The sequence below is a fragment of the Oncorhynchus keta genome, chromosome 16 (assembly GCF_023373465.1).
Source record: "Oncorhynchus keta strain PuntledgeMale-10-30-2019 chromosome 16, Oket_V2, whole genome shotgun sequence".
In the NCBI taxonomy this organism is placed as follows: domain Eukaryota; kingdom Metazoa; phylum Chordata; class Actinopteri; order Salmoniformes; family Salmonidae; genus Oncorhynchus; species Oncorhynchus keta.
In genome coordinates, this window is record NC_068436.1 from 4,344,568 (window position 1) to 4,367,433 (window position 22,866).

General features: G+C 41.6%; 1 protein-coding gene and 1 long non-coding RNA gene across 8 annotated transcripts in view; one reads left to right on the forward strand and one right to left on the reverse strand.

Annotated features, from left to right (window-relative positions):
* The window catches only part of LOC118395375 (SLAM family member 5-like), a 261,843-nt gene that overhangs the window by 29,470 nt on the left and 209,507 nt on the right, over positions 1-22,866 (reverse strand). The window contains exons 1-6 of one of the 7 annotated variants that reach the window (XM_052464431.1): positions 14,608-14,745; positions 10,076-10,387; positions 9,609-9,890; positions 9,361-9,477; positions 8,861-8,931; positions 5,662-8,248 (exon numbers count right to left, since the gene is read on the reverse strand). The exons of 2 other annotated variants lie outside the window; for them this stretch is intronic. In XM_052464431.1, coding sequence (XP_052320391.1) covers positions 8,129-8,248; positions 8,861-8,931; positions 9,361-9,477; positions 9,609-9,890; positions 10,076-10,387; positions 14,608-14,662 — 957 coding nt within the window. In that variant the 5' untranslated portion in view covers positions 14,663-14,745 and the 3' untranslated portion in view covers positions 5,662-8,128. Of the gene's footprint in view, positions 1-5,661; positions 8,249-8,860; positions 8,932-9,356; positions 9,478-9,608; positions 9,891-10,075; positions 10,388-14,607; positions 14,746-22,866 lie in introns of those variants that run through there. 4 more of the 7 variants (XM_052464434.1, XM_052464436.1, XM_052464430.1 and 1 more) reach the window with 4 other exon arrangements.
* Positions 8,133-9,520, forward strand: LOC118395377 (uncharacterized). The gene is made up of 3 exons (XR_008065538.1): positions 8,133-8,266; positions 9,165-9,257; positions 9,392-9,520. It is a non-coding gene; the product is annotated as an uncharacterized LOC118395377 (long non-coding RNA).

The following is a 22,866-nucleotide window of genomic DNA, read 5'->3' on the forward strand; positions in this document are numbered from 1 at the left end:
AAGACACTGGAAAAAATATTTATTTTCAAAATGTTATTTTAGAAGGTTGTTGTGGTTGATCTGATGTGTTTACATTGAATAGGATATCAAGGTGTTTTGACACTTGAACAAATGATTCTGGTGTATCTCTAGATCAGGGTTTTCCAAGCTCAGTCCTGGTTTGTTTTTCCCCCGAGCACTACACCGCTGATTCAAATAGTCAAAGCTTGGTGATGAGTTGGTGATTTGAATCAGCTGTGTAGTGCTATGGCAAAAAAACTAAACTTGTACCCAGGGGGACGGGGCCCAGGACCGAGTTTGGGAAACACCGCTCTTTATGGCACATTGATAAAGCCATCACCTGCTGCTTATCTATTGCATCATATTCTCAATCATCCTATGAAATATGATGCGTTAGACAGAAAGAAAACTGCCTGAAGACCAGGTGTTAGGCCAGGGTATCAGGCCAGGGTATCAGGCCAGGATATTATGTAGATTACAATGAAGGTTACTGAATGTTAATGTCCGTTAGAGAGAATGGTAAATGGTAGTTCATGTGTCAAGACAAATAAATGCAGTTCAAAAGAAAATGCTATAAAAAGTGCAGCTGCTACATCTTTTCAATAATGTATTTGAAAGTTAATACACATGTTGCTTCTATCAGATCAGAGTAGCATGTCTCTTTCTGTAAGCATGGTGTGGTCCTGATAGAAATGTGTTGTATAGAACATATTGTACAGACCCCTCTTCTATACGTCACTCTGCAAGAATCTTTGAATAAGGCCCTGATGTTCGTCTCAAAACAACACCCACAAAACGGAGAGAGAGTGGGAGCCTTGTGGTTGCTATAACTCAAGTAAAACTACACAAATACACGTATAAAAATGAACGTGTCAACATGCATGGATTCCATCAACCCCCACAACACCCCCACATTGTCTGTGTGTGTGTTAGTACATCTGTATGTACTCTTCTCTATCGCCATCTATGTCAGCGTGTGGTTATCGCTTATTTGTTCGCTCTGTTGTCTGTAGCCTATATGGGTCAGTCGCTTTCATTCTCGTTATTGGGGAGATGTGGAACCCGCCTCTATCTCTGCACAGCTTCTCTCGTGCAAGAGAGCTGACACCACAAACCTCTCAGTCCCCTGCACCCACATTTAGTAGACACTCTCATAAAGAGTGACCTACAAGTCAGATCTGTGGTAGTAAGCTAGTCAAATTCAATTGTGGACAAAGTACCCAATTGGCATACTTGTGTAAATGTAAATATACCTTAATAGGAAATTACTCAAGTAAAAGTGAAAGTCACCAAGTAAAAACGAATTAAGTCTAAAAGTATTTGGGTTTAAATATACTTAAGTATCAAACGTAAAAGTGTAAATCACTTAAAATCCTTTTATTAAGCAAGCCAGATGGCACCATTTTCTTGTTTTTTTTATTCATGGTTAGCCAGGGGCACTCAGACATCATTCAGAAACAAAACATTTGTGTTTAGTGAGTCCGCCAGATCAGAGGCAGTAAGGATGACCAGGGATGTTCTCTTGATAAGTGCGTGAATTGGACTATTTCTGTTCTGCTAAGCATTGAAAATGTACTTCTGGGAGTCAGGGAAAATGTACGGAGTAAAAAGTAAATACATTTAATTAGGAATGTAGTGAAGTAAAAGTCAAAGTTGTCAAAAATATAAATAGTCAAGTACAGATACCCCAAAAAACTACTTAAGTAGCACTTTAAAGTATTTTTTAAAATTAAATACTTTACACCACTGGTCAAATGAAGGACTTCTGTGCCTAACCTTTAACCTCAACTTAGTTTTAACTGAACAGAAGGGGAAATGAACAGAACAGATAATGACGCATGTTGTTCTCTGGTCAGAGGCAGTAGGACGGCTTCCAACTGTGTCCTGTTATCAAAGTGGCCGTCTGTTAGTTCTCAGGGGAGCATAGTCTTCCATATCTCATTGGTAGAGCACGGCTCTTGCAACCCCAGGATACTGGGATTGATTCCCGAGACCAGCCGTTCATAAAACATGTATGCACACATGACTGTAAGTCACCTTGTATAAAAGTGTCTGATAAATTACATAAATATTTTTTACAATGTATACTGAATAGACTTTCTAGCTGCATGCTGACATTTTAACATTTCATGGCCTCTCCTCTCACTTTCAGAGGAGAGAGATGGAGAAAGAGAAAAGAGAGACAGACACAATGAGAGAGAGAGATAGAGAGTCAGATAGAGAGCTCCATCAGTAAGACAATTCAGAGTGCAGTAGAAAACGTTGCTATGCGGTGACAATCATGATAATAAAGAATGTATTAACAATTCGAAAACATTTTAAAAAGTGCTTGAATCGTGTGGTAATAATGATTTGCCAGGCTTAGCAGGATCTGGAAAGTGTGGTTGCCATGCATAGACAGGAGGGTAAGAGATGTATTTGAGATGTGTTCAGTTTTTTTTTTGCTGTGAAGTACACCACCACAAGCTCACCAATAGTGTCTTAATTGGATTGAATGCTCATAAAATCATTTTAAGATACAAGGGGTATGATGAATTATGTTTTTTTTTTTTTCTCTTTATGGAGTAGCGTAGTTAGGGTCTCTGTCTCTAAGCTAGACAGGATGTGGTGGGGCTGCAGAGAAACACAGATTATAGAATACGGTGCCAGGGAGAAATACACCAACCATCTCTCACTGATATCATAAACCACACGGGAAAGGTGACGAGCACCAAAAACCTGTTCAAACTATATTCATTGAATGTGTTAAAATGTCAGGATTCAGAGTAGGGCTAATGCCAAATAAAGTAATATTAATTGTATAGAATTTCACATTTTGAGGATATGGTACGTGCTTTATTTGTCTCTTCCCCATGGTGGTGTCTTAGCAAAGATTAGGGACGGCTGCAGTGTGAAACTACACTGTAAAAGTAGAAAGTCTGAAAACAGCATGGTTGTGAAATGAAACCATGAAAAGCAGGGCTCCTAATCAAACATCTAATCAAATCAAATATTATTGGTAGCATACACATATTTTGAGGATGTTTTGCAGGTGCAGTGAAATGCTTATGATTCTAGCTCCAACAGAGCAATACCGTCGGTAGCATGGAGGTTTGGAGCGTTGGGCCAGTAACCAAAAGGTCAAAATCTGTCGTTCTGCCCGTGAGCAAAGGAATTAACCCTAATTGCTCCAGAGTTGCTGTCAATATTGGCTGATCCCTGGCCATGACCCCCCCGTTGTCTGGGATCAGGCCTACCACTGTTGTGTCATCTGCAATCTTGATGATGGTGTTGGAGTGGTGCCTGGCCATGCAGTCATGAGAGAACAGGGAGTACAGGAGGAGACTGAGTACGCACCCCTGAGGGGCCCCCTTGGTGAGGATCAGCATGGCGGATGTGTTGTTACCTACCCTGACCAGGTGTTTAGTCCCAGGGTCCTTAGCTTAGTGATGAGCTTTGAGGGCACTATGGTGTTGAATGCTGAGCTGTAGGCTCCCACCACCGCAATTGTATCAGTATTATGTGTAGGCAGTTAAGTTTCTCTCTCTCTTCTCTCTCTTCTCTCACTCTCTCTGGTGTATCTATCTATGTGTGCATGTAAGACTTCCCATCACCAGCTGAGGGCAGTCTCGTGACACTTACTTGCCACAGTCTTTGGATCTCCTCTACCTGTGCTTCCTCCTACTGGGATGGATGCTGACTCTGGGACTGCGGAGACAGAGCAGGGAAAGGAGTGGTGCTTGAATTAACAAATCCACAGGAACAAACATTTTTACCGTTTTACCATTACTGTACTGTAAAATAAAGTGCTACACAATTACAGATCTGTATCCATAGAAGTAATAATTTATTTCCTCACCTCTCATTCAAATGCATCTTCCTGAGTCTAAAAACAAGACGACAGGCGTTATGAGTCTCATCAGGTTAATTCACAATCATTAGCTTACACCATTTAAAAAGGTTTGGCAACTGAAAATGAAAGCAAGCTTTTCGTATTCGATATGGTCCAATCGGCCTGTTGCTTCCATCTCGTTCCCAGTGAATACAACCCGGTTTTAAAGAGAATGTGCCTGGGTGAAAGCGCTGTTCATATTTTGAATGACTTCGATTGCGTTACATGTTGTTATGCTTAATTATCTGCAATCACACGTCCGATGCTCCACAAACGTCAGCTCCACGTGCTGCCATGTCTTCTCAGTCTGATTTTTCCTCATCGACTGACGCACAGACAAACACACAGAGGAAAGCACAAACACACGCGTTGAGTTGAGGTGAAGAAGACAGCTCTTTCTGTCCGTGCACTCAAAGGTGTAGACCGGCACTGGATGTTTTACAGGAACATACACTACCGGTCAAAAGTTTTAGAACACCTACTCGTTCAAGGGTTTTTCTTCATTTTTTGACTGCTTAGTGAAACTACACTGTACAAGTAGAACGTCTCAAAACAGCACGGTGGTCATTATGGTCAAACAGTTCTATTTTTATTTCATCAGACCAGAGGACAGTTCTCCCAAAATAATGATCTTTGTCCCCATGTGCAGTTGCAAACGGCAGTCTGGCTTTTTTTTATGGCAGTTTTGGAGCAGTTGCTTCTTCCTTGATGAGCGGCCTTTCAGGTTATGTCGATATACGACTCGTTTTACTGTGGATATAGATACTTTTGTACCTGTTTCCTCCAGCATCTTCACAAGGTCCTTTGCTGTTGTTCTGGGATTAATTTGCACTTTTCGATCCGCAGTACGTTCTCTAGGAGACAGAACGTGTCTCCTCCCTGAGCGGTATGACGGCTGCGTGGTCCCATGGTGTTTATACTTGCGTACTATTGTTTGTACAGATGAATGAGGTACCTTCAGGCGTTTGGAAATTGCTCAAAAGGATGAACCAGACTTGTGGAGGTCTACAATTGTTTTTCTGAGGTCTTGGCTGATTTCTTTTTATTTTCCCATGATGTCAAGCAAAGAGGCAGTTTGAGTTTGAAGGTAGTCCTTGAAATACATCCACAGGTACACCTCCAATTGACTCAAATGATGTCAGTTAGCCTATCAGAAGCTTCTAATGCCATGGCGTCATTTTCTGGAATTTTTCAAGCTGTTTAAAGGCACAGTCAACTGAGTGTATGTAAACTTCTGACACACTGGAATTGTGATATAGTGAATTATAAGTGAAGTAATCTGTCTGTAAACAATTGTTGGAAAAATTACTTGTGTCATGCACAAAGTAGATGTCCTAACCGACTTGCCAAAACTATAGTTTGTTAACAAGACATTTGTGGAGTGGTTAAAAGCCAGTTTTAATGACTCCCACCTCAGTGTACGTAAACTTCCACCATCAACTGTAGAAGCTGTTTTTCAGTCTCTCGTTCACAGCTTTGATGCACCAATACTGTCTCAATCTTCTAGATGGTAGCAAGGTGAACATGCCTTGGCTCGGGTGACTGAGGTACTTATAATATATATAATCGCCTCAACCTTCCTGTGAAAGTGGGTGCTGTACAGTTGGGCAGGCAGTAAACTGAGATCTGGTGTTTGTATGTAAACTCAACGTAAGTGTTTTAATACACAGAAATTAAGTGTTAAACCTACATATTGGAATTGTTAAGAGAGTGTTGTAAAAACATTTTTTTTTTTGGGGGGGGGGGGTTAGTGCATGTAAAAGGCAGCATCAAAACACAATAACACAATCAATGGTTTAGAAATGCAAATGGTTAAAGCATAATATTTATTGATTTTAAGGGCCCATTGAGAATATTTTTTGTAGAATTCCACCTTTATTCTTTCTATGCTTTATTAAGACAGATTGGAAACAGGAGGGGCAGTAAGATGGTACATGTCTTTGGAATTGTACCCTCTCAACCACATAGCTACACTGTAAGAATTTATTCTGGGGTGAATTGAAATTTACAACAAATTACACAAAACAATTATAATATATATAGTGCATTCGGAAAGTAGTGAGACCCATTCCCTTCTTCCACATTTTGATACGTTATAGCCTACACGCAATACCCCATAATGACAACCTGAAAACAGAAATACATGACTTACATAAGTAATCAGACCCTTTGCTATGAGACTCGAAATTGAGCTCATGTGCATCCTGTTTCCATTGATCATCCTTGAGATGTTTGGACAACTTTGATAGGAGTTGTTGGAATTGTCCGTAGAGCTCAGAGTCAGGATTGTGTTGAGCCACAGATCTGGGGGAAGGTACCAAAAAAATGTCTGCAGCATTGAAGGTTCCCAAGAACACAGCGGCCTCCATCATTCTTAAATGGAAGAAGTTTAGAACCACCAAGACTCTTCCTAGAGCTGGCCTCGCTGCCAAACTGAGCAATCGGGGGAGAAGGGCCTTGATCACTCTGACAGAGCTCCAGAGTTCCTCTGTGGAGATGGAAGAACCTTCCAGAAGGACAACCACCTCTGCAGCACTCCACCAATCAGGCCTTTATGGTAGAGTGGCGAGACGGAAGCCACTCCTCAGTAAAAGGCACATGACAGCCTGCTTGGAGTTTGCCAAAAAGCACCGAAAGGACTCTCAGACCACAAGAAACAAGATTATCTGGTGTGATGAAACCAAGATTGAACTCTTTGGCCTGAATTGAGGAAATTGGATGTTCAGTAAATTGTTATGGGTAGTGCAAGTGTATTGCCTAATGTGAAAGCTGTGTAATGTACTGGATTTTACAGAACTGTAACATACTACATTCAAAGGGCAATTTTGAAACATGTATCATATTTTTTTTTTTTGCTATTGGATGAATTGGTTGTTGAAATAACTAAACACAATATCTGCCAATTAATTTCCAGCAATATTACCACTGTCTGTCTGTGTGATGCTCGCGGTTGTCTATCACTCCGTGTGAAGCCAGTTGACGTGATAACCATCTATTGGGCTGACAGAAATACTTTCTTTCCGCAAAACCTTCTCATGTTATAGATGCTCTATGCAGAAATCACTCTTTCCATTTCCTGGTTGTTTATGTGACAAAACAAGCAACTATAGCGAGGGGAATCATTGTACCATCTAAACCTTGGTGGAATATATTTTCCGTAACTAAACATATTGTATTTTCAGCTGTTTGAAGCTGTTGTACAAAACCAAAAGTAAAATACACAAAAGCAAAACTCAAGCACGGCAAGCATAGAAATAGTGCACATAGAACATATGTACCGCTTCTTAGACTTGTTCTCAATAAGAATGACAGATCAACATATTTCAGCAAAATAAATTATCCATCATAATAAATGAAACAAGCTAATTAAGAGAGACAAGTTAGGCCAGAACAACATTTTGCGAATAGCGATAAGAAGAGTAAAAAAAACCCACTCAAGATCAAATGGCAAATCAAGATCTACATAAAAAAAGTAAATCTATGGACCTTTTGTTCTTAAATCTATGGACCTAAAGTAGTCTAACAGTCATAGCTGCCAAGGAGTCGGTGGCTTTATCTCAAACGCCTGCTCTTTTATGTACTATACAAAGCTGCAAGCTAAACAACGAGCAGCTATAAAATATACAGGGAGGGACCTTCATTTAAACAACAGAACAGTCATTACTGAAAAGAAGCTTTGGTTCAGCAGTAGCATAGCAAACACCAAGGGTGCCACATTCCCCCCCACATTCTGAAATAGCATTTTTGTCCCCCCCCCCCAGTTTTATCATTGGAATGTGATACAAAACGAGGCAATGCTGTGCTTTAGGGCCATGCGGACGCCTCCGAGTGGGCGGGTAGGCTGTTTGGAGTGTTTATCCGATAGGATAAAAAGTTATGTCCCCCCCCGACTCCAAAACCAAAGTTGCGCCCAGTATTAAAATATATGTTGCATTTGTTTTAACCTATACATTGGGATTTGGGACAAAAGGCATCTGAAAATAAGGATTATCCTGATCCTGCTACGAACTCAATAGTTATTGAATTGGTCCGTATCAGTGGATGTCATCGAGGTCTCTATTTGACAGGTCTGTGAGAATGACCTACAAAGAAACCCTGAACTTATATCAGCGCAACAGTTGCAGGGGAATTTTCTCCCATAACAACTGTGCCTCTAAAAGGTTTCCTGCGTGAATATTTGTTTTACTTTCATTTTGTTTAAATGTCCTCTTCACGAGTTATCATGTTGGCTTCTCAGTGACTTCCAGTTTTGTTCCGTCATGCTGTGTCAACATCCCCGCTGGCAGCCATGCGATGTAACTGGAGTGAATCATAAACGGATGCCATTTCAGAGTTGTCTCTACGCGACTCCAGTTCTGGTATACCTCTTCGCTCCTCCTAGACAGGGAGAGGGAGGTAAGGGAGGGAGAGGGAGGAATGAGAGGTACAGGGAAAAAGGGACAGGGAAAGAGGGGCAGGGAAAGTGGGTAGGAAAGCACCAACAACATAAAATAATCATATGTTTCATTATTAGATACTTTGTGCCAGAGGAAAGAAACAAGACACATCTGACGCTCTCTTGTCTACTCTCATTGTTCTGCAGTAGGGAACTCAACTGTCATCACAACACATCTAGGATCTTTCCTAAAACTAGTGGGAGGAACCACAAAGCCTAACTTTAAAAGTCCACAGCCTTTGCACATGCTCTAAAATCCTATATGAAGATCGAAGGCATTACTATATACCATATGTGCTGTGTGACATGTCATTGTGCAACCCAACCATATCATATGGGCAAAACTGCTTGCAATGACATCAGGCCTGGTATCAAACTCAGGTGGTCTGTGCAACTCAAGACTTAAAAAAACACCTTGGACAATATGACAGGATCATTCAGTCTTTCAGGCCTACAGATAGAAGATGTTTGCATTGTGTTCAAGCTTACAGTTGTAGCCATGAGGGCTGCAAAAGCTGGTTTATTGTCTATCAGCCTGTAGCATTATTACTAACCTGGTTATCTGTTTGTTTTATGTAAGTAATCGTTGCATACTCATTGTCAACTTGCACTCCTTCGGATGAATCTATGAAGACAAGAGTCAATTAGATATAAGGCAGGGGGGGGGGTGACTAACTGACAGAGACGTACAGACACTCATCTCCTGAACAGGTTCTGTAAACCCTCACGACTACTGTTACGATGTGGGTACCTGTCTCTCTGCTGGCGGTCTTTTTTTGGCACCATAGAAGCCAATCTTTAAAGTAATAATTGTCAGAGTGTGTTTGTGTGTGTGCCTTCTGCTTTTTCAACATTTAGAGAGGTGTATCAGGAAGGTCTGAGATGATACTAATGCTGTCTGACCGGGCAGAGGAAGTGTGCCACTTCATTTGACCTGCATCCTGTGTTCAAGTAAACAGTTCCTACTTTTTCCAAAATACTATTCTTGATAATAAAAAAGACAGATGATGACATGTTTTGACTGACCTCAGACCTCTAAAAGATGAATACCTGCCTTGTGAGTGTTCATTTCCCCTCTTCCTTAGATTGATTGCAAGTCCAACCAGTCCTGAGGCAACCACAACGCAGAATACAGCAATAATAACCATACCCAGAGTCCTCTCATTCATGTCTGAATTAAATAAAAACAAGGAAACGATTTGCGTAAAGTATGTTTTAAATGGGCTGAACTAATAGTTCCACTTAATTATTTTGGTAGTTGCTATTTTCTGGATGGCTTTAATTCAGAATTGATACTCTTACCTGTCTCCTTGGGATGACCATCTTCACTGCAACATTTTGGGACAAGAACTGTCTCATTGCTGACAGGGTTGGAAGCCACACAGCTGTAGGTGGAGTTGTAGTTCTTTACCTCTACCTCCAAACGGAGAGAGAGATCGGTGGTGAGATCGGGACTGCTGGTTTGGTTGAGTATTTCGTCTCCCCTGTACAAGGTCAAGGTCACCTCTTTTTCATTGTCCACAGAACACACCACACTACAGGAGCTGCTGTCACACTCTGTCACCTGAGGTTTGGAAACTAAATCTGGAAGACAAATAGCAAATACATTGGAGGAATGGAACTTATATTGAATGTTTTTGTAATATAGCACACACACACACACACACACACACACACACACACACACACACACACACACACACACACACACACACACACACACACACACACACACACACACACACACACACACACACACACACACTTACAGTAAAGAGTGAGGTTAAATTTAGGTATCCTCTTCTCTCCGTCTTTATTCTCCACAGAATAAACCCCAGCATCTTCTATCTGTAGGTCTGACAGACTGAATAATCCTGTCACATTGTCCCAGTGAAGGCGATTTTTAAATCTCTCATCTGAATCTATATGGCTTTGTCCATTGATCACACTTGCAGTAGTGTCTTCTCCATACCTTAAATATCCAGTTTTAAACACTCTCTCTGGAAAAGATAAAGACTTTCCCATGATGCCTTTCACCTGCTGAGTCTCAGAGTTGACTGTTTGCTGGGAAGCACAGAGAACTGTGGACAGAGAGAGACTCGATATCAACACGATAGCACTATTCCAGGAGGTCTGCTTAACAGTAACACACTAAATCTCACAATACCTGGACAAGTGTTTAACATGTCAGTAACCGCATCCATATGATATTGCAGTCTGCTGTCAGAAGATAACAATGACATTCAATCATTAGTAGATTTGTGCAGCACGTCTACAATGTAGAAGCCTGGAACAACACTATTGACTTGAGTATCACAGGTCTTCTTAGCAAATAACAGGTCCGATGTGATGGTGAAGGTCAGGAAACAAAGTTTTAGGACTGGTAGTTTAATTTGTCTGTAGTTGAGTTCACATACATTCTCTGAGCAAGGGAAAATCTTTCACCAATTGACTGTTTTCTTTTCCTCCAAAATAAACAATTCAAGTATCATTGAAAAGCAAATGATAGAGGGATATTCAACACATTTCCACTAGCTAAACAGGTGAGGCTCAAAACTGTGCCTCACCTGCCCTGAATGACGGAGAGCCACTGTTCATGCCACGAGAGGTACTGGATCCTGGAAAATAGGTTTCGGAATGAAACAGTCCGAAACTGAGAGATGCTGGATCCTGTTCTCAAATGAAGCACTGGTTTCATTGTCACATCCTCTGAAGAGACATAGGCTTACCGCATGTGGTTAGGTTAGGTTACCCAGGTTATTAGCTCAATGTACATAATGTATTTGTCCTTCTATAGTGAACTGTATAAATTGTATGTACAGTGTGGTCGGGAATTATTGGATGACATGATAAAGATGAGCAAAAAAAAACAACTATATGCTGAACTATATTGTATACTCCAAAAATTGAAAAATATATTATTTTATACAAATTCAATTGTTCAGATTAAGAGATTTTGTTTAACAAGTAATACAAAAAATCTTTAAAAAAAGATGGGGGTCACGATAATTGTATTTCCTGTTTGCAATACTCCAGCAAGGATAACGACACTGAGCCTTTTTATAAAATGTTTTATGAGTTTGGAGAACACATTGGAAGGGATCTTAGACCATTCAAAAACAAATCAAGAGGTGGCTCTCCGGGGACTTTAATGGAGGAAAACTTAAATAGTTTTTACTAAACTTCTATCAGCATGTTAAATGTGCAACCAGAGGGGAAAAAACTCTGGACCACCTCTACTCCACACACAGAGACGCATACAAAGCTCTCTGAGAGCACCAGCTGTTCTGGAAGACTGTGTGATCATGCTCTCCGCAGCCGATGTGAGTAAGACCTTTAAACAGGTCAACATTCACCGGCCCGCAGGGCCAGACAAATTACCAGGACGTGTACTGCGCTGACCAACTCGCAAACAGCTCCCTCTGAAGCTGGATCCTGGACTTCCTGATGGGCCGGCCCTAGGTGATAAGGGTAGGCAACAACACATCTGCACGCTGATCCTCAACACAGGGGCTCCTCAAGGGTGCGTGCTCAGTCCCCTTCTGTACTCCCTGTTCACTCATGACATCACGGCCAGGCACGACTCCAACACCATCATTAAGTTTGCAGATGACACAAAAGTGGTAGGTCTGATCACCGACAACGACCAGACAGTCTATTGGGAGGAGATCAGAGACCTGGCCGTGTGGTGCTAGGACAACAACCTCTCCCTCAACGTGATCAAGACAAAGGAGGTGATTGTGGACTTCAGGAAAAAGAGGACTGAACATGCCCCCATTTTCATCAATGGGGCTGCAGTGGTTGAGAGCTACAAGTTCCTTAGTGTCCACATCACCAACAAACTAACATGGTCCAAGCACACCAAGACAGTCATGAGGGCATGACAAAACCTATTCCTCCTCAGGTGACTGAAACGATTTAGCACGAGTCCTCAGATCTTCAAAAGGTTTTACAGCTGCACTATCGAGAGCATCCTGACTGGTTGCATCACTGCCTGGTATGTAAATTGCTCGGCCTCCAACTGCAAGGCAGTACAGAGGGTGGATGGTAACGGCCCAGTACATCACTGGGGCCAAGCTTCCTGCCATTCAGGACTTGTAAACCAGGCGGTGTCAGAGGAAGGCCCTAAAAATGATCAAAGACTCCAGCTACCCTAGTCATAGACTGTTCTTTCTGCTACCACATGGCAAGCAGTACCCAGAGCGCCAAGTCTACGTCAAAGAGGCTCCTCCTTCTAAACACCTTCTACCCCCAAGCCATAAGACTGCTGAACATCTAATCAAACGGCTACCCAGACCATAACCCCCCCCGCTACACTCTGTTGTTATCATCTATGCATAGTCACTTTAATAACCCTACCTACATGTACATATAACCGGTGCCCCAGCACATAGACTCTTTACCGGTACCCCTCTGTATATAGTCTCGCTATTGTTTTTTACTACTGTTTTTAATTACTTGCTACTTTTATTTCTTATTCTTATCCATATTTGTTTAACTACATTGTTTTTTAGGGGCTCATAAGTAAGCAATTCACTGTAAGGTTGTATTCGGCGCATGTGACTAATACAATTTGATTTGATTTGATTTTGATTTACATTTTTTTTTTTTTTTTTACAGTTTGTAGGATCCATGTTGGCCTACAGGTGTCTTTGGAAGTGAACATTTTACACAGATAAGAGGAGGACTATTCTGCATGGGTGTGTAGGCCTGAGAGTGTAACTGTACAGTGCTTTTGTGAAACATTGTTTTCACATTTTCTAAGCGAATGAGATATGCAAATTGGTAAAGATTAACATGATCTTCATCATCACCGATTTGCATACTAAGGGAGCCTCCAGCGTACATACTCCAGGCACATGATAATAAAGTATGCATACGGTATAAGCCTAATATCTTTCTATGTTTGTGTCTCACCCACACAAACTCACCTACCAAACATAATTTAATCTAAAATGGTTTAGGATCCTATTCACTAGAATTTTCCACTAGAATGTAATTGACTTTAAATTATTAACACTCCATATGACTCGCAAGAGCGAAAACAACCATTTCTCCAATTCTAAACATTTTATTTGAACATCCTTAATGTGGATAATGTTTTTGAGGCCCAAAGACTATTTTACATGGAAAACAAGATGACTTTATTCATTTGCAAAAATGTAAAAAAAAAAAAAAAGCTTTTGCTTTGTCATTATAGGGCATTGTGTGTAGATTAATGACGGGGGAAATCATGCATTTTAGAATAGGGCTTATGGTTGAAATTACGATATTATGTTTTAATAATGTTCATGTATCGAATGGTTGTAATTGATTTCGGAATGTCCAAAATTATCATTTGGGGTCAGGTTGATCGTGGAGGTTTACACTGCTAAATGTATAGTAATTTAGACTAAGAATGCGTTGAGATACTGATCTGTAATTATGATCATGATTAGGAAGTTAATATTAGAATTATGGATAATTATACTGTATGTTAAATGTACATTCTGCCAGAGTCGGTGTGCATTAAGTTGAGGGTTTTGTCTTTAAGTGATAGTTTAACTGATGTGAAACACTAAGCATTGTCATTCTAAATTTGGGTTGAATAATGAATTGGGGTTTAATTACGATTTGTAACTAAATTATATTCTTTTAAATGACTGATTGATTCGAGTATGTTAACAACCTTATGAGCGGAGCAATTAATGTATTATGATCGATTTGATTGTTGTTATGTGAATGCGCTCCTGACTATGGGATAGTGTTCACACCAGTTCAACGATACGAAATAACGGGGAAATGCGCCAGAGTTCGGATAAACCAATTTGTTGTGAAAGCCCCATAAGATTTGAAAAGCTATGCCTCCCCTGGACAGGCACTGTGACCCTAAACACAGTGAGCCTGTGAGCTCTGTGATTTAATTTCAAATGACAAGCTACAGTCTCAGTCTCAGAGAATTATAAAAGGTTGTCTGCCTGTTGTTTCCAAAATATTGTTCATCTCTCATCTCAATGAGTTTATGAATCAATAAGGTATTGGCATACTCTGTAGTTGGTGTATAGATCACAAACTTTTATATCCTACAACTCTTTCATCACATGAAAGAGCTCTGTTTTTAGAAACTAGTCTCTGTCTGTATCTATCCCTTAATGTAAATATTCCCATTCGCTCTGTGCTACACACACTACAGCCCTAGTCTTGGCTCCCTTGTCAAGAAACACAACAAGCGTACAAACGTATGATAGATCAAAAGTTACCAGTTAAAACATTGAGCACTTTGTGTTCGTGACGCAAATCAGTAACAACAAAATAAACATACCATCAATTATGAAACATAGCAGCATGAGCCTTGTCCATCCAAACAAATGGTTCATTGCTCTAAAGCTCGAGCTGTTCAGATGTGTGCAAGATTTGATCTTGTCCTTGTACAGAGGAGAGAATAGACTCAACCAGACCAGCAGCTCTCTGGGCTATATTCATTACACCGATTCTGTTACTTAAAATGTAAGCAAACGGAACAGGTAGGGACCTACCTGACATTGTCCAATAGAAACTCTAGTTCTAGTTGCAACAGTTTGGATTAATGACTACACACCTAATATCATTACCAACCTGTCTCTCCCTCTGGAGGTAGAGAGAGGAGATTACAACTCCATCTACAGTGGTGTAGCTGTCAACCCTGTCAGTAATCACATCATCACCATCAACATCACAACACCCTGTGGAGACGGAGGCCTTGGAGAAGACGCATGTGTGAGAAATCAAATAATCCATTATTGCCATCAGCTCTGAGCTCATTACACATATAATGCCCATCCCTCTTGACCGGTTAGTAGACTTGTTGTGTAGTGACGAACCAAAGTGTATGTTGTTAAAGTGCACCTTCTAGTGGAGAAAATAGAGAATTCCACTGTGAATGGTTTGCACTTTGAATGATCTTGTATGGTAGACTGTGTTCTATTATGTGAGGCATGAACACTGAGTGCACAAAACGTGAGGAACAACTGCTCTTTCCATGGCATAGACTGACCAGGTGTATCCAGGTGAAAGCTGTAATACCTCATTGAGGTCACTGTTAATCCAATTCAATCAGTGTAGATGAAGGGGAGGATATATTTGAGTGTGTCAAGAACCAGCATGCTGCTAGGTTTTCACACTCAACAGTTTCACGGTGTGTATCAAGAATGGTCCACCCCCCAAAGGACATCCAGACAACTTGACACAACTGTGGGAAGCACTGGAGTCCACATGGGCCAGCATCCCTGTGGACCCCTTTTGACACCTTGTAGAGTCCATAACTCGGCGAATTGAGGCTCTTCTGAGAGAAAACGTGGGTGCAATCTCAATATTAGGAAGGTGTTCCTCATGTTTTGTTAACTCAATGCATTCAGAAAGTATTCATACCAATTGATTTATTCCACATTTTACAGCCTAAATTCAAAATAGATTAAATACAGTGGGGCAAAAAAGTATTTAGTCAGTCACCAATTGTGCAAGTTCTCCCACTTAAAAAGATGAGGGAGGCCTGTAATTGTCATCATAGGTACACTTCAACTATGACAGACAAAATTAGAAAAAAAATCCAGAAAATCACATTGTAGGATTTTTAATGAATTTATTTGCAAATTATGGTGGAAAATAAGTATTTGGTCACCTACAAACAAGCAAGATTTCTGGCTCTCACAGACCTGTAACTTCTTCTTTAAGAGGCTCCTCTGTCCTCCACCCATTACCTGTATTAATGGCACCTGTTTGAACTTGTTATCAGTATAAAAGACACCTGTCCACAACCTCAAACAGTCACACTCCAAACTCCACTATGGCCAAGACCAAAGAGCTGTCAAAGGACACCAGAAACAAAATTGTAGACCTGCACCAGGCTGGGAAGACTGAATCTGCAATATTTAAGCAGCTTGGTTTGAAGAAATCAACAGTTTGAGTGAAAACCTCCTTCCATCAGCAAGGGTATTGAAGATGAAACGTGGCTGGGTCTTTCAGCATGACAATGATCCCAAACACACCGCCCGGACAACGAATGAGTGGCTTCGTAAGAAGCATTTCAAGGTCCTGGAGTGGCCTAGCCAGTCTCCAGATCTCAACCCCATAGAAAATCTTTGGAGGGAGTTGAAAGTCCGTGTTGCCCAGCAACAGCCCCAAAACATCACTGCTCTAGAGGAGATCTAGGATTATCCAGGATGATCCGCTTCGATAACCGAGACACCAGACCAGCCTGGTGACAGAAAGACAAGCTAGCTGCAAGCAGGTCAGTGTGGGACAAGTGGATGGACCGCCTTCCCCTGTTTTACAACCCTGGGCCCAGCGTTACTGTTGATGAGCAATTTATGCCATTTAGGGGCCCCTTCAGGCAGTACATACCGTCTAATCCCGCAAAATATGGAATCAAGATCTGGGTTGCCTGTGATTCTGTTTCATTACATGCCTGGAAGCCAGATGGAGGAACCCCTGATAAACACCAAGGGATGCGTGTTGACCTGGACATGACACAGGTACTCCGTGGCCACAGCATCACATAGGATAACTTTTTTAATTCACACAAGCTGGGACAGTAGCTCCTCAAGAGGATCCTGACGATGGTAGGAACAGTACAAAAAACATGCCAGAGCTCCGACCTCAGCTGTTGAATACATAGAACAGGCCTATCAATCACTCTAAGTTTCTGTTCACGGCCGACACGTCCCTACTGTCCTACATACCAAAGAAAGGCAAAAATGTTTTACTCACGAGGACGCTGCATAGGGATGGGAGATTCTGTCTTTAACATGAAAAAACAGAAATTATAATGGATTACAATGCCACAAAAGGAGGGGTCGACAATTTAGACAAGCTAGTGACTGGCTACAGTTGAAAAAGAAGAACCCTACGCTGGCCACTTGTGATATTCTTCAACATCTTGGCCATCTCTGCGGACAACTCGTTTGTCATCTGGATGGTGTTGAACCCAGATTGGAACAGAGTAAAGCTCCAGAGGAGACATCTCTTTCTCAAGGAGCTGGGCAAGGTATTGGTAAGATCTCAAACCAGAGGAGGCAACATATCCCAAAGACCCCAGTTTCTGCAGCAATCATGAGGACCATTCAGGAGGAGGATGCTGGTGCCCCATCTGCCAGACCCTCAGAACCAACAACTCCCAACAAATACCTGACGTAAGTGTGAGTGATGTTGTTGCATGTGTGTGTGTCAGACTCTCCTACCTTGGCCTGCTGTAACTTTATAAGTGAGTGAGTGAGTGAGATGTTAGTAAAACTCCTGAACTCAGTGTTTTCATCATTCTAGATAATATAATAATAATAATATATGCCATTTAGCAGACGCTTTTATCCAAAGCGACTTACAGTCATGTGTGCATACATTCTACGTATGGGTGGTCCCGGGGATCGAACCCACTACCCTGGCGTTACAAGCGCCATGCTCTACCAACTGAGCTACAGAAGGACCACTGATTGCAGTTGGTGGCAACAAGAAGAAGCGCTGTGATGCGTGTGGACCCAAGAAGGACAGGAAGACACAGTACACATGCATCAAGTGCAAGAAATACATTTGTAACACACACACAGTAAAACTCTCTCCCTCGTGTTGGGTTGGCGCCCCCCCCTTGGGTTGTGCTGTGGCAGAGTTGTTTGTGGGCTATACTCGGCCTTGTCTCAGGATGGTAAGTTATTGGTTGAAGATATCCCTCTAGTGGTGTGCTTTGGCAAAGTGGGTGGGGTTATATCCTTCCGGTTTGGCCCTGTCCGGGGTTTTCATCGGATGGGGTCACAGTGTCTCCTGACCCCTCCTGTCTCAGCCTCCAGTATTTATGCTTCAGTAGTTTATGTGTCGGGGGGCTAGGGTCAGTTTGTTATATCTGGACTACTTCTCCTGTCTTATCCAGGGTCCTGTGTGAATTAAAGTATGCTCTCTCTAATTCTCTCTTTCTCTCTTTATTTCTCTCGGAGGAGGACCTGAGCCCTAGGACCATGCCTCAGGACTACCTGGCATGATGACTCCTTGCTGCCCTCAGTCCACCTGGCTGTGCTGCTGCTCCAGTTTCAACTGTTCTGCCTGTGATTATTATTATTTGACCATGCTGGTCATTTATGAACATTTGAACATCTTGGCCATGTTCTGTTATAATCTCCACCCGGCACAGCCAGAAGAGGACTGGCCACCTCTCATAGCCTGGTTCCTCTCTAGGTTTCTTCCTAGGTTATGGCCTTTCTAGGGAGTTTTTCCATTTATCATTTTTTAAAATTACTGAATGTAACATTTGTTCTTCCAATTTGTTCAGTTCAAAACAATAAACATCAATAGTGATGAAAACCTTGTTTCATTTATATTTGTTCAAAAATCACATTTAATTTAAAAATCTAACTGCGCATTTATTGACAAATGTTATCTAGCAGATATTAACAATGTATGCTGTCTATATTGCTTGTAAATGATATAAGCCAACATCTAAGTATTAAGTATTTTTACGTAAATTGTTATGGCTGTATTGTTTTAAAAACCCAATAATGTTGTGGGTCCATCAGACCCGCGAACGTTGGGCCAGTAACCGAAAGGTTGCTCGATCGAATCCCCGAGCTGACAAGGTAAAAATCTGTCATTCGGTCCCTGAAAAGGGCAGTTAATGTCAGAGTCTATCTAGAGGATAGCGAAGGAGTCAGACGCAGGACACAGGTAAGAGTAAAACCACTGTATTTACTCCAAATCATAAAACAAACACAAAACAGGATACGAACTCCAACACACGAAAGACAATCACGCACAAAACAGAAAGAGAAACCAAAGGGTTAAATAAGGAACATAATCATGAGATGGGAACCAGGTGTGTAAAACAGACAAAACAAAAGGAAATATGAAACATGGATCGGTGGCAGCTAGAAAGCCGGTGACGTCGACCGCCGAACACCGCCCAAATAAGGAGAGGGAACAACTTCGGTGGAAGTCGTGACAGTTAACTCACTGTTCCTAGGCCGTCATTGTAAATAAGAATGTGTTCTTAACTGACTTTCCTAGTTAAAGGTCAAATAAAAAAAATAAAAAAACATGAACACACACAAAGGTAAAGGCTGGGCTGCAGCTGACAACACAGACATGTGCCTCAGGAATACATTTTGGAAGAGCAGACAGATTGTGGGAGGGGTAACCAGAGATCTGTGTGGGTGTGTTGCTTGGGACAACTCAGCCAGGTTAAACCTAGTAGATTGTACTTGGTAGGGGTGGGTGGGATAAACAAGCTGTGTAGGGGGCTGAAATTTGTCTTGGAAAAGAGCTCATCAACTGCTTTAACATTTAAATGAATCATTGACCCTGTCCACAATCAAACATACAGTGCTGAATGTATCATCAACATCACATTTGCATATAACTGTACCAGTCTCTGACTCTCTCATTCCCTTCATAAGTTAACCTGGTTGCTTTAGCTCAAGTGAAACTACCCACAACACCCCCATATTGTCTGTATGTGTGTGTGTCAGAGAAGTGTACATGCACACTCACGCACAATCGCCATCTATGTCAGCGTGTGGTTATCGCTTATTTGTTCTCTCTGAGGTCAGTACCCTATATGGGTCAGTCGCTGTCCTTCTTCTTATAGGGGAGATGTGAGAAATCCCTATGTCTCTGAACAGCTTCTCTCAAGCAAGAGATCTGACACCACCAACCATCCTCTCAGTCCCCTGCACCTAAATTTATCAGACACTGTTATCAAGAGGGACTTACAATAAGTGCATTCAACTAAAGTGGGTAAGATAACCAGACGTCTAGTTAGGGTCTCTAAGCTAGACAGGATGTGGTGGGGCTGCAGAGAAACAGAGATGATAGATAATGGGGGCAGGGAGAAATACACCATCCCTGACTGATATCATCAACCACACGGCCAAGGTGACAAGCAGCAAAGTAGAGTAGGGTAGGGCTAATGCCAAATAAAGTTACATTCATTTTGAGGACATGGTACTTATTTGTCTCTTGCAGATGGCGGAGTCTTAGCAAATATTAGGGACGGCTGCTGTGTGAAACTACACTGTAAAAGTGTAAAGTCTCAAAACAGCATGGTTGTGTATTGATACCATGGAAAGTACTGCACCTAATCAAAAAGCAGATCAAATCAAACGTTGTTGGTCACATACACATACTTTGCGGATGTTATTGCTGGTGCAGCGAAATGCTAATGTTTCTAGCTCCAAAAGAGCAATACTGTAATACTAGGGCAGCAGATAACCTGGCAGTTTAGAGCACTGAGCCAGTAAACGAAAGGTACAATCTGTCGTTCTGCCCATGAGCAAGGCATCTAACCCTAATTGCTCCAGGGGTATTGGCCGATCCCTGGTCGAAACCCCACTCTCTGAGGGTGTCTCGGGGGGAGGGGGATATGCAACAAAACACATTTCCATTTCACACCTCACACTTGTACAGGTTACCAACTTGTACATACAGTGTGACATGACTAAAACTGATAGGAGAATTCTGTTCTCGTGTTCATTAACCAATTCAATTGTAATTACTCAGTCTGCTGTATCAGGATTTGTAAGATACTGATAGAAATGAAAACAGACGGAGGCCCAGTCTACCACAGTCAAATGTTGATTCACGGGAACGTTCTAAAGTCAAGAATACAAAACAATTCATTTTATATTGACTTCTCACGCCCACACATACATACGCACACACTGTCTGTCTCACTACCCAGCCGACAGAGAATAGTGACCTTGTCCTTGAGACGTACTCCCCGTTCTCTCCCAAATCTCTAGTCAGGTCGCAACCAAGCTCAGACAGTCTGTGTTTAAAATAGCATAAAGACATATTGTTTTACCCTAATTCTGACTAGGACTACACATTTATTGATTATGATTTTATACATTCTAATCAATTCCATACAATCATGTTTCAGGGCGGAATATTCTAATCATTCAATTAACAGACCATTCTCACCTATCAAAAACTACCCCCTAATTATAACAATACACAGAAATCCCCAACATACAAAATAATGGAATTAAGAAATATCAGAACAAGTAATGTCAGAGTCTGGAATATATATATATATATACACAGTGGGGAGAACAAGTATTTGATACACTGCCTATTTTGCAGGTGTTCCTACTTACAAAGCATGTAGAGGTCTGTAATTTTTATCATAGGTACACTTCAACTGTGAGAGACCGAATCTAAAACAAAAATCCAGAAAATCACATTGTATGATTTTTAAGAAATTCATTTTCATTTTATTGCATGACATAAGTATTTGATACATCAGAAAAGAACAACTTAATATTTGGTACTGAAACCTTTGTTTGCAATTACAGAGATCATACGTTTCCTGGAGTTCTTTTCCAAGTTTGCACACACTGCAGCAGGGATTTTGGCCCACCCCTCATAGAGACTTTCTCCAGATCCTTCAGGTTTCGGGGCTGTCGCTGGGCAAAACCAACTTTCAGCTCCCTCCAAAGATTTTCTGTTGGGTTCAGGTCTGGAGACTGGCTAGGCCACTCCAGGACCCTGCGATGCTTCTTACGGAGCCACTCCTTAGTTGCACTGGCTGTGTGTTTCGGGTTGTTGTCATGCTGGAAGACAACAACCATCTTCAATGCTATTACTGAGGGAATGAGGTTGTTGGCCAAGATCTTGCGATACATGTCCCCATCAATCCTCCCCTCAATACGATGCAGTCGTCCTGTCCCCTTTGCAGAAAAGCATCCCCAAAGAATGATGTTTCCACCTCCATGCTTCATGGTTGGGATGGTGTTCTTGGGGTTGTACTCATCCTTCTTCTTCCTCCAAACATGGTGAGTGAAGTTTAGACCAAAAAGCTTTATTTTTGTCTCATCAGACCACATGACCCTCTCCCATTCCTCCTCTGGATCATCCAGATGGTCATTGGCAAACTTCAGATGGGCCTGGACATGCGCTGGCTTGAGCAGGGGGACCTTGCATGCGTTACAGGATTTTAATCCATGACAGCATTGTGTGTCACTAATGGTTTTCTTTGAGACCGTGGTCCCAGCTCTCTTCAGGTCATTGACCAGGTCTTGCCTTGTAGTTCTGGGCTGATCCCTCACCTTCCTCATTGATGCCCCACGAGGTGAGATCTTGCATGAAGCCCCAGACCGAGGATGATTGACCATCATCTTGAACTTCTTCAACAGTTGTTGCCTTCTCACCAAGCTGCTTGCCTATTGTCCTGTAGCCCATCCCAGCCTTGTGCAGGTCTACAATTTTATCACTGATGTCCTTACACAGCTCCCTGGTCTTGGCCATTGTGGAGAGGTTGGATTCTGTTTGATTGAGTGTGTGGACAGGTGTCTTTTATATAGGTAACAAGTTCAAACAGGTGCAGTTAATACAGGTCATGACTGGAGAACAGGAGGGCTTCTTAAAGAAAAACTAACAGGTCTGTGAGATCCGGAATTCTTACTGTTTGGTAGGTGATCAAATACTTATGTCATGCAACAAAATGCAAATTAATTACTTAAAAATCATACATTTACATTACATTACATTTAAGTCATTTAGCAGACGCTCTTATCCAGAGCGACTTACAAATTGGTGCATACACCTTATGACTACCAGTGGAACA